The sequence below is a fragment of the Pelophylax lessonae genome (assembly GCF_965119305.1).
Source record: "Pelophylax lessonae genome assembly, chromosome: 12".
Taxonomy (NCBI): domain Eukaryota; kingdom Metazoa; phylum Chordata; class Amphibia; order Anura; family Ranidae; genus Pelophylax; species Pelophylax lessonae.
In genome coordinates, this window is record NC_138779.1 from 93,872,327 (window position 1) to 93,889,560 (window position 17,234).

At 49.9% G+C, this 17,234-nt stretch overlaps 1 protein-coding gene across 1 annotated transcript in view; it reads left to right on the top strand.

The window, feature by feature from the left end:
* Positions 1–17,234, top strand: part of LOC309568632 (leukocyte receptor cluster member 8 homolog) — a 67,836-nt gene that overhangs the window by 31,455 nt on the left and 19,147 nt on the right. Inside the window, exons 10-11 of the mRNA XM_082274353.1 lie at positions 13,980–14,117; positions 15,682–15,973. Coding sequence (XP_082130479.1) covers positions 13,980–14,117; positions 15,682–15,973 — 430 coding nt within the window. The remainder of the gene's footprint in view (positions 1–13,979; positions 14,118–15,681; positions 15,974–17,234) is intronic.

Here is a 17,234-nt window from a genome sequence, read left to right on the forward strand (position 1 = left end):
ACCAAAAAGCACAGACAAGCCTCAAACCTAGCACAAAGTCATTTGGAGTGATGAGACCAAAAATGAGTTTTCGCTATCATTCATTAACGGACGCAGTTCTCTGATCCAAATCAGTAGGGTTATAATGCCCCCTACAGGAGTAGAACAATAGGCAGAAAAAAGTTCTGGCTACGCCTATGGGCAGTCCTGGAGGGTACACCCTCTCACTTCTTGCATAGGATGTCCTAGTCAGGAGTAAAGACCTAGTTCCTTGCTGGGATCTTTGGTCCTAGCATAAGTGTTTTTTGATGTAGATTTTTTTTTTTAGCTAGCTTTTTTTCTCCAGAATTTCAAGCAACTATGCCGGGCTGGGCGACTGGCTGTCCCTCTTTATCCAGTGGTCACCCCTGTCTGGCCAGCGAACGCGTGCAGGCCTTAGCTCCGCGCTGGGTCGGCCGCGACATAGTCCCACTGGACAGGGACTGGCCCCACGAGTTAAACGTCTCGACAGGACGCACACGACAGTGTCTAGGCTTATGTTGCAGCGTTCCTATTTGGCGACAGCCCCCCACTTTGGTTTGCGTGGGGTCCTGTCAGGAGATGGCGCCCGCCTGTGTTCCTGGTATGGTGAGTAAACGTTCCCGACCCCTCCCCGGCAGATTTTGGGTGGAAGTGGTCCCCCTCCCTGGGATGATCGGACCTTCACACTCCTGGGTTTCCCTCTATCCTGTTGTGACCCCCCCCTCCCACGTGCAGGACTGTTTGGGCCTACGTGGGGCTGTGACCTCTTTTGCAGGCCGCATGGGGGCTGGGAAGTGTGCCGTCCGTGGCGCTCGACTGATTGGGGGGGCCTTGGTGAGGTTCCTACAGCTGGATGATGTAGATTGGCTGGCAGGAGGTACCCCTGTGGGTCCCGATTACTGCGTTCCTCGCGGGGCCACCATTTTCCTGTAGCCTCCGTCTGCTTCTTTGGCAGCGGCCATCTTGGCACACCCGTTGTCGGCTATTTTGCGGTGGATTTCTTGCTGTGAAGGCCAATGGGTGTGCCTGGAGGCATTCTTTTGGTGGGAGGAGCCCTTCCCTTCTCCCTGGGCAGCTTCCTGTCTCACTTCCTTTTCATTGTGTCACCGCTGAGAACCTCCTAATCCAATTGCTTGCACAGGGACAGTGAGTCATGAGGGTAGTCTCTCTCTCTCGTTCTCTCTGTGGGGGTGCATTAGTGCGTGCCTGACCTGTGGGGGGTGCTGTAGCGCTGTGGGGCCACTTCCTTTTAAAAAAAAAGTAATATTTTCTCTTACGTCCTCCGACAGTCGCCGCCATCTTCATATTCGTCACAATGGGGTATTAGACTTTGCTCCGTAGGAGTAGCTAGGCAACAGAATATGTCAATATTAAAGCTTTTAACATATCCCCACCCCAGGGGGTGGTCCCCTCAGTCTATACCCTCCTGCTTCCTGTTTCCTGCTTCAGTTTCAATGTCTAGCTTGTCAGGAGTAGCTGGATCTCTCTATGCTGGGGCATTTTGTCTCAGCCTTTATCTTCTTTTTTTGATTTACTTAGCTGTTCTTTTTGTCAGCATTAGTTAGTTCTTCTGATGAAGAGGATTCGTGCGGGCTGGGTCTCGGGCTGATCCCCCTGGTCGCAGGTTGTGGGTCAGTGGCTTCCCAGCCTGCCATCGAGCGTTCAGCCAGGTAACGCTCCTGGCACAGTGAACGACCCATCCCTGTTCGGTGCAGGGATGATTGGTGAGGTGGCTACCTCACTGGATGCTGTGCGGTTTCTTAACCCCGATTTTTTGCGTCCTGGATGCGACTCTCCCTGCCTCATGCGCAGCGGCTTGTTCGCCTGTGTGGGTTCCCCACGCCATTAGGAGGTAAGTGTATCTATGTGGGGACCTGTCTGTTGGGGGGGTTTCAGTCTGGGACTGTGTTACCCTGCCTGTGTTTCACACTATTGAAATCCCTGTCTCTCTGGCTGCATGCTGTGGGCTGCAAGGAGGGGGGGCTGTGCTGCACTGTCTGTGTCAGTTTCTGTATGTGTGAACGGCTGTGTGCTGTGGGGCATGATTATTATCATGTTTGGGGCACTTTCAGCGACCGCTGCGGCGGTCCGCCATGTTTTTACATGCTATGCTGTGTTTAGTCCACCTCGCTGAGGTGGAGGAGCGGCGGTTTCGGCGCCAAACGGCGCCATTTTGGCAGCGCTCGCTCCGGCCGCATGGTATCACTGCGGGCGGCCATTTTCTTGTAGCCTTCCATAGGCTTTCATGGAGCGCCCTGTGTTGCATCGCTTCCTCTCCCTGGGTGCACCGATTGAGGCAGCAGCGATGGTCTCTACAGGTTTTTACCTCCCTATCCCTTTATCCTTGCCTGTGTTGAGCCTTTTTCTCCCGGTGGGGGTAAAAATTGTGCCAGTGTGTGTGTGCGGTGGGCAGCGCTCGCCGCGCTTGTTTAAGGGGCAGTTAACCCTTTACTTTCCGGCTTATCATTGGGGCAATGGATTCTCAGGGAAACGGATTTCCTACCACTTGGTGGGTGACCAAGGGCTGTTTTCCCCCCCAAGGGGGGATTTGGCTGCGGTTGTGTCTAATCTTGCTGCTCGGGTGCTAATGCTTGTGGCTGCTCAATCCACACAACGAACCAGAGTTTTCAATCTCCTCTGATCAGTGGGTGCTGGTGATGGGGCTGCTATAGCTGGGGTCTCCTTATCGGGGTCCCGTTCCTCCCTGGGTCTTGTGGGGTCCGGGGTGGAGTCTGAGGTAGAAGGGGTGGATAATTCTCCCCCTGGCTCGCCTGAAGAGCTTGCACTCATGGATGAATTGGTTGCTTCTATCAAGCAAACACTGCGTTTACGGGTTGAACCATGTCCTCCTGCTGCCCTGGCAGCTTATGGGACGCAGAAAGACGCAAGACATCGCAGGTCTTTCCCTGCACTGATGATTTTCAGCGCACTGTTAAGAAACAATGGTGCAATATACGCAAGCCTTTTGCTGTACCAAGTAGGTTCAAGCTGCGTTGTCCTGTCACGCCCGCTACTGATGAGCGGTGGTGTGTGCCACCTCAGGTGGATCACGCGGTGGCGGTTTTGTATAGGTCCACTGCGATTCCTGCAGAGGATACCCTGGTGTTCCGGGATGCTACGGGCAGGAGGCTGGAGTCTCTTGCCCGTCATTCTTACTCTATTACGGGTTCTATGCTAAAGGCTCTATTTGCTTCGCTTATGGCAGCCCAGGCTGTCGCGAATTGGACACAGGTACTCAGGCGCGTCCTGGTGGCTGATTCAGCCTCACCGGCGACATTGGATTTGGTGGATCAAATCCATCAGGGTGTCATGTATTTGTGTGATGCGGACCTGGATATAGTACCGTTGGCTGCACGTGTACACAGTGTGGCGGTATTGTCTCGCCGCCTGGTTTGGTTGAAGTGTTGGTCTGTGGACCAATCTTCGCGCAAGACCTTAGCCAATCTGCCCTATGATGGCTCTCGCCTTTTTGGCGAATCCTTGGATGCACTGATAAAGGGGGTCACGGGTGGTGAGAGCACGCTCCTGCCCCAATCCCACCAGGCTAAGGCTGCTCATGGTATGAAGCATGCTTTTTTCTCGGCCCTCTCAGGGGTCCTTTCGTGCCTTTCGGTCGCCCTATAGGGGCAAACCATTCATAGGCCAAGGCTCCCAAAAGAAGCTGTGGTCAGGTAAGCATAAGTCCGGCCAGTCTGGATCCGCTGCCCATAACAATGCGGCCTGAAGGGGCGCCCTCACCCAGTTCTGGGGTGGGGGGACGCTTGCTCGGTTTTTCTTCAACCCTGGTTGGCCCGTGTTCGGGACAGGTGGGTTCAGGAAATCGTTCGTTCTGGTTACAAGATCGAGGTTTTCTCTCCCGGCCGGAGAGCAGATTTTTTCCCTCGGGTGGTTCCGGTGCCTCATCGGGACAGATTTCGGGGGTTCTCTTCCAATCTGTTCACTGTGCCCAAGGAGGAGGGCAGGGTACGTCCAATTCTGGACTTGCAGGCTCTGAACCGCTTGTGCGTGTTCGCAAGTTCCGCATGGAATCCCTGCGGTCGGTGGTGGCTGCCCTGGTTCCGGGGGAATTCATGGCTTCCATCGACTTGAAGGATGCGTGCCTTCACATCCCGTTTTTTGAGGGTCACCAGAGGTGACTTCGATTTGCCATTGCGGAGGATCATTGCCAATTTGTGGCGTTACCTTTTGGTCTCGCTTCGGCTCCACGGGTTTTTTCGCCAAGGTGCTTGCATCGGTTTCTGGCTTTGTTGAGAGTCCAGGGCATCTCTGTCCTGGGGTCTCTGGAAGTTATTCTGGTTCGGTCTGCGACCAGCCAGGGTCTGGAGGAGGACCTGTCCTTCACGATGCTGACTCTCAGGAGTTTGATTGGGCGATTGATTTTCCATAGTCGACGCTGTGTCCGTCGATTCGTCTTCCCTACCTGGGAATGATTCTGGACTCGGTCCAGGCGAAGGTCTTCCTACCGGACGACAAACTCAGGATTCTTCAGGAGAAGTCAGGTCCCTCAGGGACGTTCCGTGCTCGTCACTCCGGACGCGCATGAGATGTCTGGGATTGATGGTCTCGGCTTTCGAGGCGATTCCCTTCGCCCAGTTTCACACGCGGGGTCTCCAAGCGGAGATCCTGTCCAGGTGGGACGGGCGACCGCAATCTCTGGATCCGGATTTCGTTGGGCCATCGCACCAGAAGGGTTCTTCTGTGGTGGCTCCAGTCCCCGACGGTGTCAGGGGGCAAGTCTTTTCGTCCTCTCTCATGGACGGTGGTCACCACGGATGCCAGCCTGTCGGGCTGGGGTGGTGTTCTGGGCGTTCTGTCCGCCCAGGGAACTTGGTCGGAGGCGGAATCCTCCCTTCCGGTCAGCATTCTGGAATTGCGTGCGATGAATCTGTGCCTTCAACGTTGGCCGGACAGGCTGCAGGGCTGTCTGGTTCGGGTGCAGACGGACATTGCCACGGCGGTGGCTTACGTCATTCGCCAAGGGGGCCCGGGTGGCTCGGGAAGTGGCCGACATTCTGTCTTGGGCCGAGACGCATGTCCCGGCGATATCGGCGGTTCACATTCCGGGGGTGGAGAACTGGCGGGCGGATTATCTGATCCCGCCAGTCCCTGGACCAGGGGGAATGGCCCCTCCGTCCGGGTGTTCTCCAGATGATGTGCGCGACGTGGGGTCTTCCGGAGGTGGACCTGTTCGCGTCTCGTCTGAACAGCAAGGTGAACAGGTTCGTGGCAAGGCCACGCGATCCTCGGGCAGACGCGTCAGACGCGTTGGTAGCTCCGTGGCATCAGTACCGACTGATGTATGCGTTTTCACCGTTTCAATTGCTGCCCAGGTTCCTTCGCAGGTTGGTCTCGGAACCAAAACACGGTGATTCTTGTGACACCGGACTGGCCTCGCCGGTCCTGGTACGCAGACCTCGTGCATTTGGCGGTCGCCGCCCCATGGCGTCTGCCGCTTCGGGAAGATCTCCGGTCTCAAGGGCTGATATTTCATCCTGACTTGCAGTCGCTGGCTTTGCCGGCCTGGCTGTTGAAACCGAGGTCCTGAGGGATAGGGGTCTCTCCCCTGAGGTCATTCACACTTTGATCGACGCGAGGAATTTTTCCTCGGGGTAGGTCTTTTACCGTATTTCGGAGGCCTATTTTGCCTGGTGTGAGTTCAGGGGGTCTTCACCTCGCCCGTGGTCGGTGTCTGGGGTGTTGTCCTTCCTTCGAAAGGGTGTTGACAGCGTTTGGCGCTGGCTACGATCAAGGGTCAGGTGTCTGCGATGGCCGTTCTTTTTTCAACGTCCTGTGGCATCTGTCTCCTTGATTGGCACTTTTGTTCGGGGGCATCTGGTCCCTCCTAGGAGGGTGCCTCTGCCTCCTTGGGACTGGAATCTTGTTCTGTCCGTGTTACAACATGGTCCTTTTTGAACGGATCGGGTAGATCTCGTTGTCTATGTTGTCCTAGAAGGTCACCTTTTTTGGTGGCGATCAATTCGGCTCGCAGAGTGTCGGAGCTGGCAGCTTGTCCTGCCATTGTCCGTATCTGGTCACTCACTTGGTTAAGGTGGTCTTGCGACCTAACCCTTCTTTTTTTCCGAAGAGGGTTTCGGAATTTCACCTCAATGAGGACATTGTCTCGCCTTCGCTTTGCGCGAAGTCTAAACATTCGGAGGAGGTGGTGTTGCACTCCTTGGATGCTGTTCATGGCGATTAGGGTTTACCTAAAATCGTCTGAATCTTTTCACAAGTTGGATTCTTTGTTTGTCCTTCCGGGGGTCCTCGGAAGGGCGTAGCGGCGTCGGCTTCTGCCGTAGCCAATTGGTTCGGACAGGCCGTTGAACAGGCCTATGCTTTGCGGGGAAAAGTTTCCCCTATGCCTGTGAGGGCGCACTCTACCAGATCTCTGAGTACGTCTTGGGCCTGTCGTCATGGGGCTTCTGTGGCCCAGGTGTGTAGGGCGGCGACTTGGTCGACCATGCACACCTTCACTCTGTTCCACAGAGTGGATGTTCAAGCATCGGCAGATGCTTTCTTTGGCCGCAAGGTTCTTAGTGCGGCGGTCCCTTAGGGTCCCTGGTTTTGGTCCTTTGGGCTGTTTGGGATTTCTTTGTATCCCTGGGTTATTTGTTTTTTTCCTGGGTTATTGCTCCCGTTGAGCAAATTTTTTCTCGTGTTGCCCAGCTGGTTTCCTTCCTTTGGTAAGGTTACTTTCTTGATGTGGAGACTGCGTTGCCTTTAGGCGCGGCTGCGTTTCCCACCCATCTGGTTTGCACTGCTTTGGGACGTCCCCATTGTGACGAATATGAAGATGGCGGCGACTGTCGGACGTAAGAGAAAACGGAATTTTTGTAAAATCTTACCTGTAAAATTCCTTTCTCTGAGTCCTCCGACAGTCGCCGCCCCCGCCCCTCTTTTGGGGTTTAGGTACTCTACTGCTATTCCACTGAAACTGAAACAGGAAGCAGGAGGGTATAGACTGAGGGGACCACCCCCTGGGGTGGGGATATGTTAAAAGCTTTAATATTGACATATTCTGTTGCCTAGCTACTCCTACGGAGCAAAGTCTAATACCCCATTGTGACGAATATGAAGATGGCGGCGACTGTCGGAGGACTCAGAGAAAGGAATTTTACAGGTAAGATTTTACAAAAATTCAGTTTTTTGCAAATTTTCCTGGCAGGTTCCTCAGGTTCAGTATGGACCCTGCAGGCCATGTGTCCCACCTGACCCCTTCACGGAGGCCGCAGGGCCTTCTGGAGCTCCACTGTCCAATGCATTTTCTCGGTGGTTCGGGAAGCATGTGGGCCCGGGTGGAGGTGGGAGGTGCGCTGAAACGTTTCTCCACCTACCCCTGCCTCGTCTGATGTCTCAGATTCTTAGTCTGGCTCAGCCGCCGCAGACGTGGGGCCTCCCTGCCGAGTTTGTTGCCTCGCGCCCTGTCTCCTCGGACAATGAGGATGACATTTCTACCTCCCTGCCGTGCATGATACAGGTGCTGGTGGATGCACTGGTTGGTTCGGTGCGTGACACCCTGCAATTTAGAGGATGCAGCTGCACCTAGGGCGCAGGTAGCATCTGGCACTCACCTGCCATCTGGAGCAGCTTATTTTGCTAGCATGCTCATGTAGGATGGGGGCCGTCTGAGACGTTCCCCTGGGGTGTCTAAGCGGCTGCTAGATGTTACCCTTTTGAGTAGTCTCTGGTACAGTGGACTGTTCCGCCTTTGGAAGTACGGTCTCTAGGCTGCATAGGACTACTGTTGCTCTGGTGGGAGAATCCCCGTCCTTTTAAGGACTTGGGGGATAGGATCGTGCGGGCTCTAGCCTGCGATCTGTACTCCCTGGCGTAGTCTGCACTGGGAACAGTGTTCATGATGGCCCTTGCCACGCAGACTCTGCCTGAAGGGTGGAGTTCCAACGCCGTGACTTGGTGAGGGGCAAGTCCCTTCTGCCCTTGAGGAGCTGTTGGTCCAGCTGGCACAGGGGCTGTGATTTGTTTGCGATGCCGTGCTGGACGCGGCTCCTTTTTTGTATGGATCACCTGTCTGTTTCGGCGGTGGTGGTCCGGCGCAGACAGGGTCCCTCCTTTTCGTCTCTCAAACAGTTTCTCGTCCCTCGGACAGTCGATGTGGTGAAGTCTTCCTCGGGTGGTTCCAAATGACCCTGGTTTGGCCAACAAGAGATCAGTTTTTTTTCCAGAACTGCGGATCAGGCCTACTCGGCCTGAAGGTGCGTTTTCACCCATTTATGGGGTGGGGGACGTTTTTGTCGGTTCTTGGACCTTTGGCTGGTCTGGTTCCCAGGCAGCTGGGATCACGAGGTCTTGCGGTCCGGTTGCAGTTCCGTACGGATCAAAAATTCAAGATGGTATTACTTTGTACGATGGTGGCTTCCCTACATCAGGGGGATTTCTTGCCTCCATACACATTAGGATGCCTACCTTCACATCCCGTTATGTTCGGGACACCAACGGTTTCTTCGTTTTTGCCGTGGGGAAGGGTCTCTATCGGTTTGTGGGATTTACCCCTTGGTCTCGCCTCTGCTCCTCGGGTCTTCAAAAGGGTGTTGGCTCTGGTCCAGGCGCTTTTGCGGCAGCGGGGCGTATCGGTCCTGGTTTCCTGGCCGAGTTGCCTCTCCGTGTGGTCTCCCCTAAGATGCTGACAACGCAGTTGGAAGTCGCCATGAGAACTCTGGAGGAGTTTAGGTGGGTTCTGAACCTTCAGAAGTCATCCCTGGTCCCTTCCATGAGACTGGACTATTTGGGCCTGACTTTGGACTCGTCCTCAGTCAGGGTGTTTTCTCCCTTTCGGGGGAAAAAACTCTTGAAACTTCGGACTGCGGTTCAGCTGTTGCTGTCCCGCACATGGTCATCCCTTCAAACCTGAATACGAGTTCTGGGGCTGATGGTGTCTTTCGAGATGGTCCCTTTTGCTCAATCCCTCTCGGATCCCCCAGATGGCTATTCTTCTCGAATGGGACTAGAATCCAAACTCTCTGGATTCGGCTGACCAGGGAGTCTTGATCTGGAATCCTTTACCTCCTTTTTACTGGACAATTGTCACCGTGGATGCAAGCCTGTCCAGGTGGGGAGGAGTCCTCGGCAGGTTCTCTGCGTCGGGAGTATGGTCCCTGGAGGATCCAGGTTACAGATCAATGTCCTGGAGCTGAGAGCGATCCAGCTTTGCCTAGTTTACTGGATCGGGCACCTGCAGCTCTCTGGTGCACATTCATTCGACTATGCCACAACCTTGGCTTATGTCATTCACCAAGGGGGCACCAAGGGTGTCCTTGCGGCCTTGGAAGTGACAATTCTTCGCCGGGCAGAGCGCCTTGTTCCAGCTCTCTCCGCTGTTCCCTTTCCAGGTGGGGAAACATTGGCAGGCGGATTACCTCAGTCGACAGGCCTTGGATGCAGGGGAATGGTCCCTTCATCCGGAGGTTTCAGCAGTTGTGCCTTCGTTGGGGGCACTCCAGACGTGGACCTGTTAGCGTCGCATCTACTGGATAGGGCTGAGGTTTCCTTCCTGGGACCCTCTGGCAGGTGCTTTGGTGGCACCATAGGTTCGGTCATAGGCAAGAACATTCGCTAAGTTCAACTTGAACGATGCCGAGAAGTTTAGCGTGGTCACCTGCGCAAGGCTGACACCGGCATGGTGGTGTGAGAGTGTTAACGGATGGGCTAAGGTCAGTATCAACTGCTGTCTGCCTGACCTCTCAAGTTGCTGCCAAGAATTCTTTGGAGGATCGAGGCGGAGGGGATTCTGGTCTTTCTCGTGGCTCTGGATTGGCCTCGCTGAGCTTGGTATGCTGACCTGGTCAGGCTAGCCGCAGATGCTTCTTGGAGAATTCTTCTCGGAGGAGTTTTTGTCTCCAGGGCCAATCTCCCATCCGACTTTGCGGTCGCTGGCTTTGCCGGCTTGGCTGTTAAAAGCCAGGTGCTGAAGGATGGGGGATTGTCTGCTTTAGTGATTCCCACCCTGCTTTAAAGCGCGGGGAGCGACCTTTAGGATGTATTTTTCTCATACGAGAAAGTCGTATATTGTGTGGTGGTAGTCTTCATGGGCTCCTCCTCGCTCTTACTTGGTGGCCCGGATCTTGGCTTCCTTCAACGGGTAGTTGATCAAAAGTTGGCCTTGAGTACTGTCAAGGGTCAGGTTTCGGCTTTGGCATTTTTCTTTCAAAGGCCGTTGGCCACCCATTTCCTGGTGCGTAAATGCCTCCAGGGGGTGCTACACTTGATACTTCCGGTGCGACCTCTGTCACCAACTGGGGACCTTGATTTGGTGCAGTTGGTTCTTCAAGAACCTTAGTTTGCGAGTATTTGTGGGTATCCCCTTGCCTACCTTTATTATAGAAGGTGGCCTTCTTGGTTGCGGTCACTGTGCGCAGGGTGTTTGCACTGGCGACTTGTCCTGTCGTTCTCCCTATGTGTTGGTTCATGGGGCCAAGTGGTACTTTGTCCGGATTTGTCCTTCCCTCCGAAGGTGGTTTCTGGTTTTCACTTGCACGAGGACATTGTATTACCATCTTGTGTCCTAAGTCCTCACATCCCTAAGGAATGTGCGTTGCATACTCTAGATATAGTTGGGGCACTCAAGGTGTACTTGGCGACTACTGAGTCTTTTTGTGAGTCAGGTTCGCTCTCTGTACTCACGGATGGCTAAAGAACAGGGCTGTCTGCGCCTGCTGCGACTATTTCCAGACGGATTGGACAGTCGGTGGTGCAGGCTTATTTAAGGGTCAGGGCCTACCTTTCCCTGTTTCGGCGCGTTCTACTCGGGTGCCTGGTGCTTCCTGGGCTTTTTGCCATACAGGCATCTGTCCTTCAGGTTGCAAGACTGTTACCTGGACCTACGGCCACACCACCCTGAATGTGCCCGCTCTCGTTTGATCTCGGCAGCTGAGCAGGGTCGGGCCTGGTTAGTACTTCATCTGTTCACACCTTTACCAAATTTTATGAGGTGGATGTGCTGACATCTGCAGATGCCTCTTTTGGGTGCAGTTTTTGCTGGCTTCTGTCTGGAGGGCTTTTAGCCTTCTTTGAGGGTGTTTACTGTTTGGTTCAGGTGGGCCTTATCTTTTTTTTTTTTTTTTGAGTCTTATGTTGACTGATTTGGCTATGTTTAGCCTTGGACTTGTTCTATTCTGCTGTTGCCACCCCTCATTTTATGGCACTGCTTTGGGACGTCCCTACTGATATGGATCAGAAAACTGTGTCCGTCAATGAACGATAGAGAACTGGATTTTTGACTTGCCGTAAAATCCTTTTCTCAAGTTCATTGACAGACCCAGTACCCGCCCCTCTATTTGAGTTGGGTTGATGTTACTTTCTGACACTGCTTTGATACAAAACTGACATCCTATGCAGGAATTGAGAGGGTGTACCCTCCGGGACTGCCAATAGGCGTAGCCAGAACCTTTTTTTCTGCCTAGTGTCCTACTACTGTAGGGGGCAGTATAACCCTACTGATATGGATCAGAGAACTGCGTCAGTTAATGAACTTACGAGAATGGATTTTTGACTTATCGTAAAATCCTGTTTTTTGGCCGCAACCATAAACGCTACATTTGGAGAGGAGTCAACAAGGCCTATGATGAAAGGTACACCTTTCCTACTGTGAAACCTAGAGGTTGATCCCTGATGTTTTGGGGATGTCTGAGCTACAAAGGCACAGGAAATTTGGTCAGAATTGATGGCAAGATGAATGCAGTATGTTATCAAAAAATACTGGAGGGAAATTTGCATTCATCAGCCCGGAAGCTGCACATGGGATGCACTTGGATATTCCAACGTGATAATGATCCTAAACACAAGGCCAAGTCGACCGGTCATTGGCTACAGCAGAATAAAGTGAAGGTTCCTGGAATGGCCATCTGTCTCCTGACCTCAATATCATTGAGCCACTCTGGGGAGATATCAAACGTGAAGTTCATGTATGACAGCCCAAGAATTTACAGGAACTGGAGGCTTTTTGCCAAGAATGGGCAGCTTTACCATCTGGGAAGATAAAGAGCCTCACCCAAAAATACAACAGAAGACTTTAAGCTGTCATTGATGTTCAAGGGGGCAATACACGGTATTCAGAACTGGGGTATGTAAATTTTTGATCAGGGTTATTTGGGTAGTGTCTGTTGTCCATTATGATTTAAAATGAGTAAACACAGTTAATTATAAATGGCTTCAGCCAAACACTAACCATGAGTGAAAGAATTTTTTTATTCTTGTTCTCTGAAAAATGGCCAAGAAATCAAATTCTGCCAGGGTATGTAAACTTATGAGCGCAACTGTACACTACCTATAGATAAGCCTTATTATAGGCTTACATATTGGTAAAATTTAAAGATGGAAGTTTACATCCTCTGTAATTTGTCACTTTTTTTGATTTTTAGGAAGTAAAATGCTGGTACATGCAGTAAATTCACAGCACTTTAGGTCAGTAGTCCTAGAGAACCTTCAAGGATCACTTGTTAACCACTTAAGCCCCGGAAGATTTTACCCCCTTCCTGACCAGGGGGTATTTTGCGATTCGGCACTGCGTGACTTTAACGGACAATTGCGCGGTCGTGCGCCGCTGTACCTAAACGAATTTGACGTCCTTTTTTTCCCCACAAACAGAGCTTTCTTTTGGTGGTATTTGATCACCTGTGTGATTTTTTTTTGATCATGCGCTATAAACAAAAAAAGAGCGTCAATTTTGCAAAAATAACAATATTTTTCACATTTTTTTTATATGAAATTCCCCCCAAAAAAAAGTAAAAATCAAAATTTTTTAAAATTTTCGGCCAATTTGTTTTATGCTACATATGTTTGGTAAAAAAAAATCGCAAAAAGCGTATTTTGATTGGTTTGCGCAAAAGTTATCGCGTTTACTAACAAAGGGAAAGATTTTTGTCATTTTTGTTGTTTTTTTTTTTTTAACGCGTAATGGCGGCGATCTGCGATTTTTTTTTTTTGCGGTACTGCGACATTGGGGCGGACAGATCGGACCCTTGACTGACATTTGTGACACTTTTGGGGTTACCAGTGACATTTCTACAGTAATCAGTGCTATACATATGCACTGTTACTGTAAAAATACACTGGTTGTGAAGGGGTTAACTTTATTTGGAAGGGAGGGGTTGTGTGTATCCCTAGGGGCGTGCTTTCTACTGTGATTGGCTGTGGCTTGAGCTGTAAGGACACTGATCAACGGATCTACATACTAGATCCGTTTTATCAGTGTCTTTACAGCGAGGAGAATGACAGGCAGCTTGTTTACACAAGCTGCCTGACATTCTCCCTCTCCCCCGCCGATCGCCGAGTGACCGGCGGACATCGGGTCCGCTGGTCACACGCGCGGGGGGGTCCGTGACCACGCGGGAGCGCGCCTCCGGGGGCGCGCGCTCGCTCCCTAGACCCTCACAAGCTAGTGACGTAGCCCTACGTCACTTTGCCTGTGAGGGGCTGACTGCCGACGTAGATCGGCGTTAGGCAGTCGGCAAGTGGTTAAAGAGGTTGTTAACCTCCCCAAAAAATTTAAATAAAAACCTGAAAGACAATTGCATTGCATACTAAGAGCCGCGATGGGAGCCGCCATTCACGGCACAAGGCTCTGAAGGAACGGCACAGGTGGCCGTTCCTTTGGAGCGCATGCGCCAGTAAAGACACTGGTTGCATGCAAAGTAAATATCTCCTAAACGGTGCATGTTTAGGAAATATTTACAGTACTTACAGGTAAGCCTTATCATAGGCGGTACTAGTTAGAGGAAGCTTTACTTCCTCTTTAGTAAAAAACCTTCACGGTGTTCTAAGAACTACTGCCTGTTTTAATACTAAAACCTCACCCGGCTTTTAATGTACTGCATGGACGTGCATTTTATTTCTTGCTTGTTGAAGTTACAGCAAAGCACTAGAGTTGGTGGCTTACCAGTATTGAATGTTGGTTGGATTCCGTAGTGATAGCAAAAATTTTATTTTGTAAATGTATTTTTATTTATTTATTTTTTTATATATAGTGAGTCGCATTCAGACTCTGACAGCAGCTCATTATCTGGATGTGAAAGCCGAACAGTTGGTCGTAGAAGTCTACAGAAAGGACGTGGTCGGGGGGGACATGCAGAACGTGGCCGTGGAAGAAATCAGAGGGGCAAAAGGTGCGTAGCATCACTTTTTTATTTTAGTTTAATTGGGTCTACCTGTAAGAGTGGTGGGTGATGACTTTTTACTAGCTGCCTTTTATTAAAAATGTGAATACTTTTAACACACACATTTATTAAACATTCTAAAGTGAATTTTAGGGCAAACAAACACAAGCTACCCAGATTGTTGGTAAAACTTTTTTTTTTTTTTTCAAATAGGGGACAAAAAGTCCCCATATGTGATAATATTTAGGTGACTGGTTCTTTTCAATGAGACATGCAGGTGTCTCCTGGGCTCCACTGAATGTTTTACAATGCAGATTGCATTTCAAAACATTGCTGCCTGTCTATGCTAGCGGAGGACACTGAGGGGCTAACCTGAAAGTGACATTGTAGACGTTTCTTTCCCGGTCACAGAAAGAAGGGGGACGTGTCCACTCTTCTCCCTTCCTTCTGCCATGATGGTCCTAGGCCCGCAGATAGGCAAGTGGAGCCCAGAAAATATGGCAGGGCGCAGTGGTACTGGGGGGGTGGGTGTGAGCAATCGGGCGGCAGCGCAGGCACATGAATGCTTTCACCTGACAGGCAGGCATCTGGCTGCCGCCACCAGATTGAGTGAAACCCCCTCCCCCGCTGTCAGGTCTTTCCGAAGTCCGTACTTCGTGGGCTATTAATCATCAGACTTCGTTGGCTCAAGTTTTTAAGGCTGCTACCCTATCTTTCATACTTCTTTTTTTTCTTTTATGAAATTCTACCAAATGCATATTCGTACTAATAGTTTTGAAGGCTTCTGGGTAAGTTTCTAACCTGTTTTGGTTTAGTTGTTTGGGGCTTGTTGCACTACCTCCATTCTTACCACCCCCTCATATTCTGTGCTTTGGAACATCCCTTTAATCATAGGATGTATGAGAAATGCCTTTTTTAAATTCCTTTTCTTGGAGTACAGAACAATGATACCGACCCTCTGACTTTGTGGTTTGTGACTTGATAAAAAAAAAAAAAAAAAAAAAAAACTGAAACCTTTCCTAGCTGAGAGGGGTATACCTAGGAGGGGAGGGTTTCCATTCTTCTTTTTTTATCTCCTGCCAGTGTCCAATCACTCTGAAGGTGACAGCATAGCCCTGCTATAATGAAGATACCCTGTGTAAGGATTTTAAAGCAAAATTAAGAATTCTTATTTCAGGTTGCTACTTGCTAGAACAAGAATAGAGGAAATCTTCCAGTGGGGAAATTTGTTGTGATGAGAACTGTCCAAGAGGGAATTTTTCCCTCTTAAGGAAATGAGAGATCACTCCAAAGTATCTATAGAGCGGGAAGTGAGTAGTTTCCCCCCCAGTGGGACACCACATGCTCAAATGTCACGTCAGGTTTTTTAACCATTCTTCTATCCAAATTAAAGTACATTTTGGCTTTAGATACATTTTAAGCTTTCTTTTAGAGGAAACAGTGTTGATCGACAGTTAAATGTTGACTTAAATTCTTTATTATTTTTTGCAATATCAATGATCTGCCAGATTATTGGACATGACATTGGCTTTTTAGTGGGCCAAAATTTTACCAATCCTTTAAATATTTTTAGAAATGAGCAACATTTCAGCAAACGAAATCGCAAGAAGGATGTTCCGATGGACTTTGAGGACCCAGAGAAGGATTTCAAGAAGGAAAAGCGAGCAGCCCGTTTTCAGCACGGCCACAGTCCAAAGAAACTGCGTCTTGAGCCTCTTGTTTTGCAGATCAATAATCTGGATCCAAACGATTCTGACAACTTGGATTGGAATGAGCTAAAAATAGTGGGAACTTCCCAAGATATTACTAAACATTACTTGCGTTTAACTTGTGCCCCAGACCCGTCAACTGTGAGACCAGTGTCAGTAAGTTTTTTTTTTTTTTTTTTTTTTTTTTTTACTTTTCCTAAATTTTGTGAAAAATAAAAGCTAATGTTTTTAGTGCAGGTTCATATATATGCAATGCGGGAACCCTGCGAATACACTGCGGGTTCCCACATTGCACCCGACTCGCAGACAGATCACACGGTCGTATGCGAATCACTGGGGGTGTCAATACATAGTTAACAATGCCCCTAGATCAGTTTGCATATCGCAGTGCGAACTGTCAGGACATGAATCAGATCGCATAGGTGTTTACACCCATGCGATTAGATTCTGGGGCGGACCCAAAAAGGGTCCTGTGCGAGTTGTCCAAATGCGAGCAAATTCACTGTGTGGCTGAATTTGCATCGCACAGACATCGCATGTGATTGTCAGAGCAGTGCGCTCCGAATCGCATGCAAGGTCTGTCATCACACATATGTGAACCAGGACTGACTCCTTATTTGGAATAACACCCGATGGGGGATAGTTCCAGGATTATTTTTTTTATTTTTCCCCCTGCAAGTACCTCCCTATCTCATGATCCTTCAGTGCTCAAAAGATCTACTTTTTGACAAACAGAGGCACGTTTCAGAGAAGAGTGTACTGTATACTGAAATGTTTTAATTTTACATTTAGACTAATAGTGTATGTTTTGAAGGCCTGCCTCTGGTAATTACGGTTACAGTTGCCAGTGTTCTTTAACTCTGAACCAAACTTTCAAACCCTGAAACAGGTGGTGTCTTAGCTAATCGCATATGCAGAACCATAGGACATTCAGATCTAAATAGAAGCTAAAATTGTGCTTTCCTTGGCTTCAAAAGTGGAACCAAACTCCTTCAATCCTTTTCCAGCCAATTTGGGATAACACCTACTTTTATATTTGTTGCATGTTCCCATTTACATAGCATATCCTAAAATAAAAATTGCTGTAAGGGTTCATTCACACTTGCGTCTATACCCTGTATTTAAGTAGAGTTTAGGCCATAAATATTACAATAGGCACCACGCAGCTCAGTACATACAGATGTGGTAGCGTTTTGGTGAACAATAAGCAGCATGTCTTTCAGTAGACATTGCCGCTTACTAGCTGTCTCCATTAATTTCAGTGGTATCGCACCATAACCACACCTATAGCATTTACGGTGCGTTGCTGAATCCTTTTTAAAGCGTTAGCTGGCTGCTGAGAGAGAGGCATTGAAGGTTCCTGTATCTCACAATAGTGCATAGATGGAGAACTAGAATAAAGCCGCTCCAACTACTT